The 16,171-nt window shown below is 32.3% G+C and overlaps 1 protein-coding gene across 1 annotated transcript; it reads right to left on the bottom strand.

Moving 5' to 3' along the window:
* Positions 1–1,773: 1,773 nt before the first annotated feature.
* Positions 1,774–8,956, bottom strand: LOC134697862 (ankyrin-1-like). The gene is made up of 3 exons (XM_063560151.1): positions 8,944–8,956; positions 3,473–4,025; positions 1,774–2,677 (listed from the first exon to the last, which is right to left on the bottom strand). Exons 1-3 carry the CDS (start codon positions 8,954–8,956, stop codon positions 1,774–1,776), a joined length of 1,470 nt encoding a protein of 489 aa, XP_063416221.1.
* Between the last annotated feature and the right edge of the window lie 7,215 nt (positions 8,957–16,171).

The raw sequence follows: 16,171 nt of genomic DNA, 5'->3' as shown, positions 1-16,171 counted from the left end.
TTCATCTACTTTGTATATATAAAGATTGTATCGACAGGATTTGTGAGAATAATGTCACTTTCGATATCTGCGGAGGGCTAATATTGTCATTTTTCAGCTAAAAATTGTCAAATTTCAAGACAAAGAGCACAAGGCGATGGTGAGAGCCCCCTGATAAATCAATCTGCCTATTTATTATACAGACATTTAGTTAATAGATAGAAACAAACGTGACAAAAAGGAATTTGGATACACTTCCGGTCTCCCATGTTTACGGAGGGCCCAAATTTCCAGTTGAATATTTATAAAACCTAACTGAGACCGCTTTATATATACAGAGTCTGATTTAGTCGAATTTTATGACATTTAAAGACCAGGGGCTCCCAGCCGCATTTAAGCGGTCTAAGGTAGGTTTTCACTATATATTTTGAATATCCAACTTGCACTGTGGGCGCTCCGTAAACATGGAAGACAGGAAGTGTACCCGAATTCCTTTTAGTCACATTTGTCTACATATTTATTAAATGTCTGCATAGTATTAGGCAGATTGAGTAATCAGGGGGCTATCACCATTGCCCTGTGCCCTTCTAACAAGAAGATCGTCTAGATAGTACCGATAAGAATCTAGAAGAACATCTGTTTAGTTTAAACATAGTTGATATGCAAAAGTAGCAAAGGGATAAGGAACATTTTTTTAAAAAGAATTGACATCCTCTCCCTTTACAAAATGATGACAAAATACACAAAATAATGACAACACATATAATTAGGAAGCATATTATTTGAAATATAAACAAAAACAACAGAAAAACATGCAATATAATATAATATATTAGACAAGACTGTACTGGAGAGAGGTGTGAAAAAGAAAATATTTAGAATTCTAAATGGATGCTCTGAATTTTTAAATAGTTCTGATATAAGATTGTACAGACTCAAACATTTCTTTATTTTGTTGAAATGAATTTCAAAGGTCACTGTCACCAATCAATTGATATTCAATTGATATAGTATATCTTCCAATTTAAAAAAAAACACCAACAATATTGCTCTTGTTTTATTATGTAAATGGCCCATGAGGAAAAGAATGAATACTATCATCAATAGGAAAGCAACAAATGTGTGCGAGATTTAGTATCAACACGGTGCATAACCATAAAGGGAAATTAAAGTTGATTATTACATTTTATTGAAGGTGAAAGTACACACGGGTTTTTTCCCTGTTATAAATATGTGCCTAAAAATTTAATTAATGAGTGCAATGTTGTTTTAACACTCTTCCTTCACTTGTTTACAAATTATGCAAGATTACAAACTTAATTTATAATAAATTGTTCTAAAACAATTTGATTGTCATGTTTGAATTGTCTTAATACATGAACTATGGTCGTATGTCCCTTTAATTCTGCAATAGCTAAGGGAGAATTCCCGGATTTATCACAAATATCAAAAGAGGCTCCATGACGAAGTAGATTGTCTACAATGTCAGAATAACCATTGGAAATTGATTTAAATAGCGGCGTCTGCCCAGTTTTGTCTACAGCGTTTACATTTGCATTACTTTCTACCAATTTCAAAACTAACTTTGTATTATTGTTACTCATGCATGCTCCATGGAGAGGTGATGTCATATCATTATCTGCTAAATTAATGTCAGCACCACATGTTATTTATAAATTTGCCAAATCTACATTCCCGGTTTACTTTACAAGCAAGTTAAATATATTAACATTTGTCTTTATCGCAGTGATTAACATTTGCATTTGAACGCAACAAAAAATCGACCACGCCCGTTTAATCCTCCTCACATGCAGACATCAATGGGCTTAACTTATCTTCATCACATACATTCACAGTTGCTCCATGTTGTAGTAACAAATCAACTACTGTACTAAAACCATTGACATTACTAAACGAAAGTGCCGTCGAGCCATATTTATTTGCCTCATTAACATTGGCTTTACTTTTCAAAAGAATTCTAGTAACGTTAATATGCCCATGGATGCATGCTTCATGGAGAGGCGTTAAACCATCTTTCGTTTTGTGGTTAATTGATGCATTTGATTCAATCAAGAAGTTTACTATACTCTCATTGCCAACTCTGCATGCTTCATGCAATGGTGAGATGCCTGGTTTTGCACTGTTTATTGTAGCACCGTTTTCTACAAGAATTTTTACTATTTCGATACTTTCAGATTGACAAGCAGCATGAAGAGGTCGCGATTCAGTTTTCGCTTTCTGGTTGATCTCAGCTTTTTTCTCAATTAGAAGTTTAGCAACCCTTTCCTGTTTTGTACTACAGGCTATATATAAAGGACTTCTACCAAAGAAATCTACTTGGTTGATGTTTGCATTACCATCTAGCAAAGCTTTCGCTACAGCACTTGAATTCGCTACATGTAACGGTGTACACCCACTACCATCTTGTATATCTATGTTTGCATTATTTTGAAGCAATAAAAGCACAAGATTTACAAATCCTTTTGCACATACTATGTGTAGAACGCTTCCATTGTTCCTTTTCTTATATTTCTCATTTACGTTTATCCACTTACCACAATGATGCAACAAGACCTTGGCAACAGCTGTAGCATTGTTTTCACAAGCATAAACAAATGGCTTCAATCCCTCATTGTTTTCAAAGTCAATGATAGATTTGTTTTTAATTAAGTTTTGTACAATTTCTATATGTCCTTTCCTACATGCTAAATGTTAAGGTATGTTGCCATAACTGTCCTTTTGATTAATCATTGTTCTATCTTGCAAGAAAAACGAAACATATTCCTGGTATCCTAAAGCAGACACTACGTGAAGATGTGGAATATCATCTGGGTTTTTCTTCCAATAATCACGTGATAAATGTATTTCATGTATTTACGAAATTTAATCCTGAATTCGGGAAATTTGTTTTGCTCATTTTGAAAAAAACTTTATTCAATCCTTCACCCATTTCATGAATAAGTCGTCGGAAATATGCATCTTCATTTTCTACCGCAACATCAATAGTAAATTTATCTTGTTTTATATGAATACAACCTAACCGAAGTTGATTTAATATTACTTCAGTTTTACAATACTTAATTACTGACTTTATTAATGTTTTTGCAATGCATCGAAGCACGATTTTTTGCAGCGTTTCATGGTCAAACATGAAGTTATCAGTATCATTTTCTACAACATTTTTTACGTATGTTCCAGTGAGAGCAACTAATGAAAACTTCAAAAGATTTTTCGATGGATATTGAAGAAAAGCCGATTCATCAAATACGTCCTTAATCATTTCGTCGTATTCGCGATTGTCTATCGAAAATGAGCTTTTTGTAATCGTCTGCTTCATTGCAAGAATAGCCAATACAATGAAGCTTACTTGTGATTTGATCTTGAAATTATCTATTTCCTTCTCAATCATCATGTCAGGACCTGCAAAAAAGCTTTGAACTGAAATATTTTCTGATGACTCATATGAGGAGCATATAGATGGAAAAAACTATACATCAACAATGTTTCGTCTTTCAAAGCTTTGACTTCATCCTGGTTCAAATAAGACTGACATATACCCCTTCTTTCAGTCAGTAATAGACTAATGGGATCAGATAATAAATCACACATACACGCATCCAAACTTAAACATGAATACTGTTCTGGTTGCCAAATATATGTTCTGCTTGTAAGAATAAGTTTTGTGTCATCGTTTTTGCTCAAAATCATCTTGAGCACTGGTTCATTTTCCCCCCATATACCTACATCTGTTTCATCAACGGTATACTGTCCGATAAAATTATCGATGATGAAAACTTGTTTTGTTCCTTGAACATAGTAGTTTGTTATGTCTACTGATTGTCTGGCAGGAATGATTGTATAACCGCTTTCTTTCTGTAATCGGAATGCCGCATAATAAGCAATTGTTGATTTACCTGAACCGGTCGGTCCTACTATAACAATTACGTTTCTTTCCAAGATTTTCTGGTATATGTACTCTATGGCTCTTGTTATAACAATTTTGTTAAGTTTCCTTCCCCATTCTTGAAGTGTTTCATCTTGAAATTCTACAAAAGAAAACTTAAAATGTAAAACATTTTTTACAAAAAGAACAAGAACTGTCTTATTATATTAGTCCATCAGCTAGTTCTCAAAAGCGCTCTAGTTAAGGAGTTTGTGTTACACCACAGGGTACCGCGATTTTTTTTGATAGAATTCAACTTCATTATCTTATTGATAAAATACAAGGTGTTAGACTAAATAAAAAGTGTCCAAAAGAGGATTAAAAACGTCCCTTCTAATGGTCCCCTCATTTAGCAATCACGACTTAGTAATTTTTAATTATTTTTTTTAATATCAAGCAATTAAAAAAAAAAAGTATAGGTTTAAACAACTAAAACAGATACAAAACTTATCATATTAAATGTAACTCGGAAGATTTTTTGTTTGAAAAAAACGTTTTTTACATTACAAACAATCCGATTTTTTGGGTTCAAATTAAGGCATATTTTCTCCTTTCATAAAGAAATTCGTTATACAATTACCCGTTTTAGTTAATTAAACTTGAGAATTAATCATTATGCAATGTTTAAATCATTTGCAGTATTTATATATCGTCTAAAAAATGAATTATTTAATAAAATATATGTACTTGCAAATACTCGTAAAATACCGGAAATCATTAAATTACCGTCTTTGATTCAGTATACAACATGAACAATGTATTCACACATAAGCATTATCAATTTGCAACTTAAAATAAACATTTAATTGTCGATTTATGATGTTTTTGTGAGACAAATTATTTTAAAAAGTGAATGTGTAACGAAATAATGATGAACAAATTACAAATAAAGGGGATTTTATTTGCGTTCAGAAAAGGTGCACTCTATCGAACTCAATAAAGGTGTGCTTGATAACATTTTGTGTTTTAGCTATGAAGTGATTGACTCAAGATTGTTAAGTCATTCAATCGACAAACATCGCTTTGAACGAACGTCAAATAGTCACTTGTGGGGTTTGGCAATACTTTTTACTTTCTTATGATTCTTAGAGATACAAACAAAAATGGCTTTGTTGGTTTCAGTTTAAAGAAAGATTCTGATAAACCTTGGTTGTTAAATGAATGAAGCAAGTTAGTTTCTGATGTTTTGAAATTGTTTCAGACACTGCAAAGCTGGCCAATTCCATTATTACATCTGAGCAGTTATATGGCTTGTTCTCGGGTTCTTTTGCATCTTCGGAATTAATGAGTGACCTTCTTAACGCGTATGAAAAGGGAAAATTTGCTTCTGAAATTTTCATTACGGAAAAACTTTTTCAAAAGTCAACCGATATCTTCAAAAAAGAAAAGCATTGCAAACATTTTTAAAAAAGGAACTAAAAGGCAATCAGTTAATGGCTGATAAGAACAACAAAACATTGAGAGCAGATGAAAAAAAAGTCGCCTGCTTGTCATAGCCTAGACAAGATAGTTATGCGGTAGGTTCACCAGTTTAAATTAGGTCCTTTTCCAATGTCTCTTGCAAACTTTGATGGTACACATGTAATAAAAATTTAAACCTGTCCTGAGGGGTCTTTTAGAAAAGGCTCATTCCTAAGGAAATCATGTGGATATTTGATGACATGGCAGTTATTCAAACCATTACTAGGATACCAAGCACTTTTTTCGATTTGGCAAAAATTGTTATTTTAAAAACCATCCTTTTAGTTTCGAAAAGTGGTCACGCATTGATTTTCCACTGAATAGTATCGCACAATATTCATAACGAAATTAGAACGGCAGGTCCTTGGGAGGGCAAATCATTACGATAAGTTTAAAACCATCACAATCGTGTTCTTGGGAATGGAAGAAATGTGTGTTAGTTGGGGGAAACAAAGTTGCTTTTGTTGAATTCTTTTGTTTTGAAAAGAGTAACTAATCCTATAGATTTACAATTGAATGTATGTAATTATTTGATTTACATGGAAGTATGTGCCACAAAATATATGTTGAAAATGAAATAGCGTAGAATGGATTTAGTTTATAATCAAACAGGAAGAAGCCGATAAAAAATGTTTCTTAATAAAATGCAAAAACATGCAGCTGACAAAGATCACGACTCCATTGTTAAAAAACCTTCTGACACTGTTGTGGAAGTATTGGCTTACTATTTTCACAGTTGCATATCAATTCTAACATTGTTAGTCTGACAAATACATCTCCCAAATGCAGATTATTAAATGTGCAATCAATGTGTGCAAATTTGGTGAGAATGTTTGTCGAAAACTACCAGGATTTCGCGCCAATACAGGTTGTGATTCAGTAAGTGTTTTGTCTGGTAAAGAAAAAAGGCAAAGCATTCGGCTTTTTGACACGTTATGTGGAGTTTTCAGAAGGTCTATTCCATCTTGGTGAAACCTTGGAAGAGGTTGGCGAGGAGTTGTCAAAGCACTCGAGAGGTTTTCGTGTTCTATATATGGCTACGAAATTAAAAATATCGCTAAATAAAGATCAGAACGTTTGGAAATGCAAAAGATGCAATGTTAAAGTACATTAAACATGCAAATTTCAGACGAAGATTTGGAAATCTGCTCTTAAACACAACACTGGTCTGTTGCCAAACAGCTATGGTTGGATTGTTTAGTGCGCTTTGATCAGTATCCATTTCCTAGACCAACCACCAGCGTTAGATGCTTTGGTAATTCTGATGTGCTGTTCATGTAAAGCTGGTTGTGCCAAAAAATATGTTCATATGTTCAAAAAGGTTTATCCTAAACAGATAGCTGTATGTTAATGCTCGAAAGCTTGTAGATATAAGCATTATCAAATCGTTGATATTGCTAACGATGACGACACAGATGATGGAAAAAATGATAATGATAATTCGGTAGATGCCGGTGACCAAACTGATGATGATTTTATGGATTGACCTTCTGTGTGACCTTAAAATGTGGTGATGCGGTTGTTAAATTTAAAAAAAAATAGAAATCTAGAATCCCTGACAGTTGTGTGTGTTTTAATATGTGAGTTAGTCCATGAATGCGATGTAAAAATTTGTGACAAAATCGTGCATTTCTTATGTTTGTGTTTGTCGTTGATTCTTTGTTTTTGTTTCTTACCTTTAACATTTTTTTCAACAGCCTTTTATATACTTTATGCTGTATGTTTCAATGTAAAAAATATACCATTTTATCAAGAAAATTAGTACGTATGCTTCTTTTCATTCAAAATCATGACTTTTGGAAATTGACCCTCCCCCTTTTTTCTTGGTCCTCTCCGATATAACAATTAGCCTGCGTTTTAATATAATATGATGTGTTCCATTTAATAAAAAGTATAGTACTGAATAATTAGTTATTTTTACATTTTTCTGTAATAATGTGCAAAACAAAATTTTTGATATACTCTGAAATAAGCCCCCTTTTTATCCCTTTTGGACACTTTTCAAAAGTCATACACCTCTTAAAATTTTCTTCAGATATTGCTCTTTAAATTTATACAAAAAAATTGCGGTACCCTGGGGTGTAACACAGAACTGAATTTTTGCCCTACCAGCTAATGGACTATATGTTTATTAATGATTATACTTAGTACGAGTAAGTTTGAAAAAAATTTATAGAAGATGTGGTATGACTGTCATTGAGACAACTCTCAACAAGCGAGAAAATGATACAGAAATAAACAACAAGAATTCACTGTTTGCCTAGGCCTTCAAAAATGAACAAAGCCTATATTACAGAGTTAGATATGTAAAGCCCAAAGCAATGACAAATGTAACGAGAAAACAAGCGATCTAATTTCTTTACACAAAAAAAAACCAACAGATATGCAACACGGCAACAAATCACAACCACTGATATACAGGCTCTTGATTTAAGTAAGAGACATTACCGAATGTGGCAAGATTAAACAATTTTTTTTGTGCCAACCTTTCCCTTACCCGTGAGAGTGTTGTAACGGCAATAAACATTGAAAACAATATCCGAAAAACAAATATGAGAAGCACATATGAGAAACAACAAACATCGACAATCAATCAATTACAGTCACATGACTTGAAAATACTTATTCAGAATGTGGTGGCGTTAAAATAGTATGAAAGTGACAACCCTTCTCTTAACCTGAAACAATGGTGTAACAGTACAATACAAGGACAAACTACATGTATAACTGATAGCTCAACATAGCGTAACTCATTAGTCCAGTAGTCAACACTTCTGTTTTGAAATGAATCATCATTGATCATGTTGATATGGTCGTAATCATAAAATAACTGTTTGATAAAAGCGTTTCGAAGTAGAAATAGAAATAACAAACAAACGGGTTCTTGTTCATTTAAAAAACAATGGAACAATAAGTACAGAGGAGAGAATACACGCAGTTACTAATAGCTTATAAAAACTAATAAAACAAAACATGCATTTTTTACAAAATTATCAAACATTATACATCTAACATACAGTGGATCTAGTGTAAAGACGTCATAAAACGTACAATTAGACACAGAAGTTCATGACCTTGTGCAATCTGACGATATAGGTATCGACAGATTGTAGAATCATGAATGTGCAAATGCATATATCAATAATATTAAGTTTTTTTTTAATTTACTGATAACACAATACATATCAATACGACGAACACAATATTAAAAGATTTAATTACAATAATAGTGTTGAATTGGTAACCTTTTAGGATAAGTGTATTCATATCATAGGATCCATATGTTTACTCAGATTGTTTCTAAATTTCTGGGCTCGGTTTACAAGATGTAAAACTATGTTAATAGGAGGATGTGCCATCCCGTTTAAATCAGTTTTCAATAGAAATGATACAGGTACAATCAAACTTCAAACCAAAATCCATCTATATGTTACAGGAAATAGGCCAAATACCTGGCTAAACTAACCACTTTTAATTAGTAATTTCATGTATTTACTGATTGTTTCAGCAATTACGGGTATTTACTGATATCTTTGGTCATTTTACAGCTATTTACTAACTTGAATCTGCCATTTTCAAGATGCTTGAACTTGAATCACACATTATCAAGATGCTTGATATTTCGTAACTTTCGGAGGACGTGTTTTTCAAAAGACTGACGGCATTGCAACGGGAACTAATTATTTTCCTCTGTCGACTTGTTTCTTTATTGTGATGATGCAGACTTTATGCAGGAACTTCTTAGAAAGTAAAATAAGAAGTTGGCAATATCCTTAAACATTCCTTTGCGCTATATAGATGATGTTCTCTCACTAAATAATTCAAAATTTGGTGACTATGTTAAATGCATCTATCCAATTGAACTAGGGATAAAGGATGCAAGAGATACAGTTAAGTCGGCCTCCTATCTTGACATACATCTAAAAATCGATAATGAGGGTCGGTTGAAACCATAACTTTACGACAAAAGAGATCATTTCAGCTTTCAAATTGTGAACTTTTCATTTTAAAGTAGCAATATTCTAGCAGAATTTGCAAACGGGGCATATATCTACCAATAGATATTCCCGTGCTTGTATTTCTTATCATGATTTTAATGATAGAGGGTTACTGCTCACATAGAAGCTATTAAACCAAGAGTTCCAAATGGTGAAGTTGAAATCATCATTTCGTAAATTTAACTAAAGCCATCAGGAGTTGGTTGAAAGTTTTGGAATGATCTTTTCACAAATGATATCGAGTATGTTCTTTACGTCCTAACTACAATCCCTTCATATTCATGAATGTGACCTACCAAATCATACTATTTTCTGGATTTGTTATAACATGAGCAACACGACAGGTGCCACAGGTGGAGAAGGATATCCTTATCCTTCCGGGGTATCTCATATAACCCCCAGTTTTTGGTGTGGTTCTTGTTGCTTATTTTTCAGTTTTCTATGTTGTGTCATGTGTACTATTGTTCGCCTGTTTGTCTTTTTCATTTTAAGCCATGGCGTTGTCAGTTTATTTTCGATTGATGAGTTTGAATGTCCCTCTGGTAACTTTGATCTCTCTTTTTGGTAGTTTGTATTAAATTTTCAGACATAACTCAAGATACCAAATAGAATAGTATCGAAATAAAGACAGTTAAATTAGCTGTCAAATTTACCTTCACTGATTAGAACGAAATGCTCACATTTAATTAAAATATATTTTAGCTAATATCTTATTTACAAATCGTTTAAATAAGAAAAACAATGCATAAACACGATAATATGTATAGAGAAATTGCGTGTGTATTTTTGTTTACATGTCATACAATTTTTTACCGAGATGACATCCGATGACAGCTAGCATGGCCAACGATCATATATTAATAATGAGATATAAACAAACATATACAAATAAACAGATAGAATTCACATGCAGTTTGATTTTCCCGGTATTTTTGATTTCAAATTAATGGTTATAAGGTATGTTAATCGTCGTGTTTTCCTGGACATGTTTTATAAGGATATTTCTGTGGATCCAACCAGTAGTCATTCTAATGGTTTATCCCATTTGTTTTCTTTCAATGTTTACAATTACTGGTAATAACTGGGTAGTTAGACTACAACGAAATTTATATATAGACGAGTCTAAATTGAAAACTACGTCCAAACCTGTGATTGCGTTGGATAAAAACCGCAATTTTTATAGGTGTGCATGTAAGACAAATTTGATTGTAGAAGGGTGTAAATACAGCACAAACAACATTTTTCAGAAGAACAAAAAAGTGAAGAAGTATATTTAAACAAAACGTATTTGACTAACAGGTCGAACAACTGATGTTCTTTAACCCTGCTGAATGGCATTGGCGATTGCCAAATAAAATTGATCACACGATGTAACGAAATGGATCTTAATTTAAATTTAATACTAAACAGAAAACAATTAACTTGTGGCCACGATGTTATGCCACCAACATAAAATTTAACTGAATACTGATTTAGATCATACCAATATCGTAATACACGAGTTAGAGTGATGGACTCTAATGGTGTTTATCCTTCCTTATTAAAGATGTAAAGAAAGTTTGTGTACTTTTTATATGATTTATCAGGCATGGTCAAAATGTTTTATGACGTAACAATAAAGAAAATTAAGAAACCCAGAAAATTTAACATGATACATATAAATAAATTTTCACCAATCATTTGTCATGAACAGATTTTTCACTAGTGAGGCGAAATATCTTTCTCCCACCAATAAAGAAATATGAACATAGCGCAAAAAATTAGAGAGACTCCTTTTGTAACCTTACTACGAGTAGTGCATTACACACCATCAACGTTTCAAAAAGTAAAAGATACCGAAAATCAATGTTCATCTTCATTCCATTAATTAACAGAAAAGCAAAGTCTCGAAAAGGTAAAATTATATATTCATTTTTTTTTGTATGCAGGTTATGATGGACAACACTGTAAATGTCACGAAAGTTACTTTCAGCGATAAATAAATTGACATAACGTATGTATGGATTAACCTTCTTGGTAGAAATAAAGGTCATATGAATGATACTAGCTTGTAACTTTTTCTGTGAAAGGTTAATGTTGTCATCTAAAAATACCATTATATACCTTTTATATAAGACGGAACTTTTACAAAAGCATTTCCGAGATTTCTGGTATCGTCTTTCAATTCCGGTTTTTCAGCCCTATAAGTAGCAATCTCATCGTCGAGATCGCCTCTTTCTGGAAAGAAATTTCAAATACATGTGGAAAAATACACCATTTGTTGGAACCAAAATAAGGCCACACATATTTAATTTCTTGTTCTACTGAATTTTGGTCTTCAAAATTTGGGGAGAGCGAGCGATTCGAAAATTTTAATAAAAAAATATTTAATTTGCAAATTTTTTAGGCGAAGCTTGAAAAGTAAATTCGAGCGATTATAATTTTTTTTTAAAACATAAAATAGTTTGACAATACTTTAACTTGCTTTATCCTTGTACTTTGACATTTCTTTGATATCTGAAGTAGTGTTTCCCTGTTCACCAAGAAATACTTATATTTGGTCTATGTATGTGTGACTGACAATGAGACAATTCTCCATCTAAGTAATAATCAGTATTGGGGCAACTCCTTAATGTTATAAATATTCCTTTTACATGTTTTATGAGGGATCAATATAAGTTATAGTATATTTGTTTGTACAAAAGGGCTCGTATTTTCGCAAAGAACTGTATATCTATTTCGTATTAAATGGTCAAAATATGTCCAAGAATTTTGTATTATTTCTGGACTTTAACCATGTTAACACATTTACTCTTACAGTTTACTATTATTCAAAATGAGTGGATCCCTCTTTCAGAAAAAGTTGTTTGAAATATGATGTAACTCTCCTCTTTTTTAGTACAAAATTCTGAGTTTTCAAAGGTTTTGTGTAGAAGAACTATACAAATCCTTGGTATTTCTATTTTCTTTTCTACATCAGTAAAATGACCCTCTGTCTGAGGGAGGGTTTTTCTCAACCTGATCATAACAAACTCAGGTCAAAGTACGGCCTTTTACATGGGGCTTTGATACAGACCAAACAATAAGCTATAAAGGACCCCAACATTATTAGCGTACACAATTCAAACAGAAAAACCAACGGTCTAATTTATATATCCAAACGGCAAAATATCAATGAACAACACCAACAAACGATAACTGCTAAACGACAGGCCTCTGAATCAATCAGGACAGGTGCACAATCATGCCGAGGCTATGGATAGTTTTGTTTCGCCAGCATACAATATAATTGCAGTTGAAGGCAAATACTTCAGAAGTTATTTGTACTTTATTCGAACAACGAACATTTTTTTGATAGGGAATATAAGTAAGGAAGAAAGAAACCAATTTTTTGTTCTTTACAGGTATTTCCGCTGTTATAAATTTATATCGGAGAAATCCCATTTTAGATAAATAGGTTTCATGGTAAAACAAAAATCTTCACATATATTTACACAGTGTGGCGGGGTGCTTTTATGTTTAAAATCGCTATATACAGGTAAGGCTGTGATTTTAAAAACAAATGTTGATATCTTTAATAATATTTACAAACACAACGGTGCGGGAAATGGAAATGATTATATTTCCGGATGCGGGAATATAAAAAAAATTAAAAAAAATCTGTTTTGAAAAAAATAGGTTTGGGCGTGTCCGTCGAACAAGGAATCAAATTAGTGTGGCCTAATTAGTCATTTTTGGTTGTAATTGTTAATTTTTTTCTATATGTGTGGATGAGTTAAATTATGTTGTTGTAATCGAAATATACAGTTAAAACTCTTATCTGCATTTTATTTTTAAAACATGTTATTGTAGTAATATTGTTCTCTGCCATCCGTTTATTGATAATTGTTTCACGTATTGTCAGGACGTTAAGGAAATTCACTTTATATGGTATAATGATTCATTGCTGATTGTTGTATACGATACATTATGTTTGCTTAAAGTCAATCCTGTAAACAGTATTTACACATTCTATGGAAACAATAGTGGAACAGATTTCAAAGAGAAACTTTATCGGTTTGGTTTTAAACATTAGGTAACTGAAATCTTGTCATCATAATATACATAAGATGGATATATTTAGTTATACAACTGTGTGTTCAATTGAGTACTTGTACTAACCTGGGAAGCGATGCTGTGATTTCAATGAACATAAATTGGTAGTAAAATAACTATTGCTAGCACTTATAACTGAAAAATAGTAATAAAAGGAGATACAGTTTACTAGTTAGAATTTACAATTAGAAATTGGACAATACCTTATTCATACAACTATTAAAAGGTGTAATTCCTATTTGGTGTTTAAAATATTCTTTTTCATCTACAAACAGTATTATATAAGTTAAGTAAATGTGCAATACCACTTTTTGAATACCTGTTCAAAAAACACATACCAGCAATGAGTGTTACTTTCACAATATATAGAATATTTGGTAATGTTGTAAAGAAATACAAGCTGATTGAGTGGTGATCATTAAAGAACCCTTTTTTACTATAATTTTGAATAATGAAATATTTATATTATGGAATTTGAAAAGAAGGCTATATTTTGCCTGTTTATCTGGCCTGAAGTACCTGTGTTGGTACATCAGAAGTTCCGGAAACTAGCTATCTCTTGAATTACATTAAAGGTATGTTGATTTTTTCAATTCAAGACTCCATAAACTGTAGCTTTGACATGCGCTGATTGTCAAGTACTTTAACTTATAACTAAAGAGCCGTGCCTTCTTGAAATGAAGGAATGCATTTATTAAAGCAACGGGTCATCAACAAGTGACATACTTCTCAAAGTATAACATAATGTACCACATTTTTTTAAACATCCTAAAAACTTCTTGGAATGCTGAGGTTAAAAGAATGATGTTTATCTAAATATAAACATACACTATAAAAAAGAAGATGAGGTATGATTGCCAATGAGACAACTATCCACAAAAGACCAAAATGACACAAACATTAACAACTATAGCTAACCGTACGGCCTTCAACAATGAGCAAAGCCCATACCGTATAGTCAGCTATAAAAGGCCCCGATAAGACAAGTGTAAAACAATTCAAACGAGAAAACTAACGGCCTTATTTATGTAAAAAAAATGAACGTAAAACAAATATGTAACAGATAAACAAACGACAACCACTGAATTACAGGCTCCTGACTTGGGACAGGCACATACATAAATACTGTGGCGGGGTTAAACATGTTAGCGGAATCCCAACCCTTCCCCTAACCTGGGACAGTGGTATAACAGTACAACATAAGAACAAACTATAAAAATCAGTTGAAAAAGGCTTAACTTATCAGATAGACAAAAAATACAAGTAGACGTGGCCGGGTAGTTAAACATCCCGCCACAAAAAGACACAATGAACAGATCTGAGAGTACTCTCAGTTATCTGACAGCTAGTTCAAAGTCACTAACAACTAATAAAAAAATCATGCCTCTACGACTATATATGTCTATTCAGCCATAACTGTTAAAAACAAATTCATAAGTGCCCACGGCGACGTCAATGAAGTCATCGACGTCGACAATGAAAATGTTAAACAAAATACCATCGTTTATCCCGTGATAAACTCGACAAGGAATATCATGTGTATATTTTATACTAGGGAATTGTGCATACTTTATTTATATTACACGGTCAGAAATTGTGGTCTGTTTTAAACTAACAGTTACTTGTATAATTGTATCCCTTAAAACAACTGTGTTTTCTTCAATTTAACAATAATTATGAAAAATACATTACTATACTTTACTCTTGCTTTTAGACGAAAACCTGTCTTAAAGACAATAATGTCTCGCGGTAAATATTCTGCTAAATGAGATTTTGAAATAATCACAACGTGTCAAATCAGAATGTTATGATTGTCTACAAGATACATTTATTTCACAGTGTGCTACTGAACTAATACGATAAATACAGGATCTGTAAATCATATCACTCTGTACTTAATTATATGATCATGCTATATAGAAAGTCTTTATGTGCCAGGTATGCTTCACTTGAATGTAATTAATATCGTGTATGTCCTATTATACTGCAACCAGAATTCCTTTTTTTTAAACTGTAATGTACAAGAAGAACACACGCCTAAATTGCATTTGGATGGAATGAGGAAAATGTGTACAATACGAATAAGTTGTTTATAACACAAACAGAGTGGTCCCATCTTTGGGTAAATGAGGTCATAGATCAAGCCTTGCAATACAATTAATTCAACCACAAGGGGAAAAATCAGAAACTTTCTAATATTTACAAGGATGCTACAAAAACAATCAATTCACAGCCATATGCGGCAAACGATATCAAAACGACAAATTTAACTTTTTATATAAAGAGCTGTCATTACAAAATGGTGTTTATCTTGAACCTTTTCACATCCGTTTACTTTCATAATGGTTTTAATTTTTAACTACAGCATGTAACATAATAATTTACTATGATGTAAAACACCAGTTTATCAAATTATTTCAGTAATTTTCTTTCTTTAAAAACAAAACACCAAGCGCTTAATCAATGTTTTGCGGAATTAAAACTTAGTATTTTAGCAAGCTTCACTTCTTGGACATGGACAAAGATCGATGCATGACAACTTTTGTTCAAGAAAACACCGCTGTGAACATATAAATTTACCTTTGCAGGTAAAAAAAAAAATCTTGTTGGTAATCTGATGACATTTTCCCCTTGATAAAGATTAAAGTTGAACCATTTTTTTTTATCTTTTCACCTGACGTCTGAGTTGTTGATTTCAATACAAACATGGTAATGC

Source organism: Mytilus trossulus, chromosome 14, assembly GCF_036588685.1.
Source record: "Mytilus trossulus isolate FHL-02 chromosome 14, PNRI_Mtr1.1.1.hap1, whole genome shotgun sequence".
Taxonomy (NCBI): Eukaryota; Metazoa; Mollusca; class Bivalvia; order Mytilida; family Mytilidae; genus Mytilus; species Mytilus trossulus.
Note: the sequence above shows the minus strand (reverse complement) of the source record. Positions and strands in the feature narration are given on the sequence as shown.

Coding starts and splice junctions, on each gene's coding strand:
- LOC134697862 (XM_063560151.1), bottom strand. Junction 2,678..3,472: donor AAAGACGAAACATTGTTGAT/GTATAGTTTTTT, acceptor TTTAGCATGTAG/GAAAGGACATATAGAAATTG.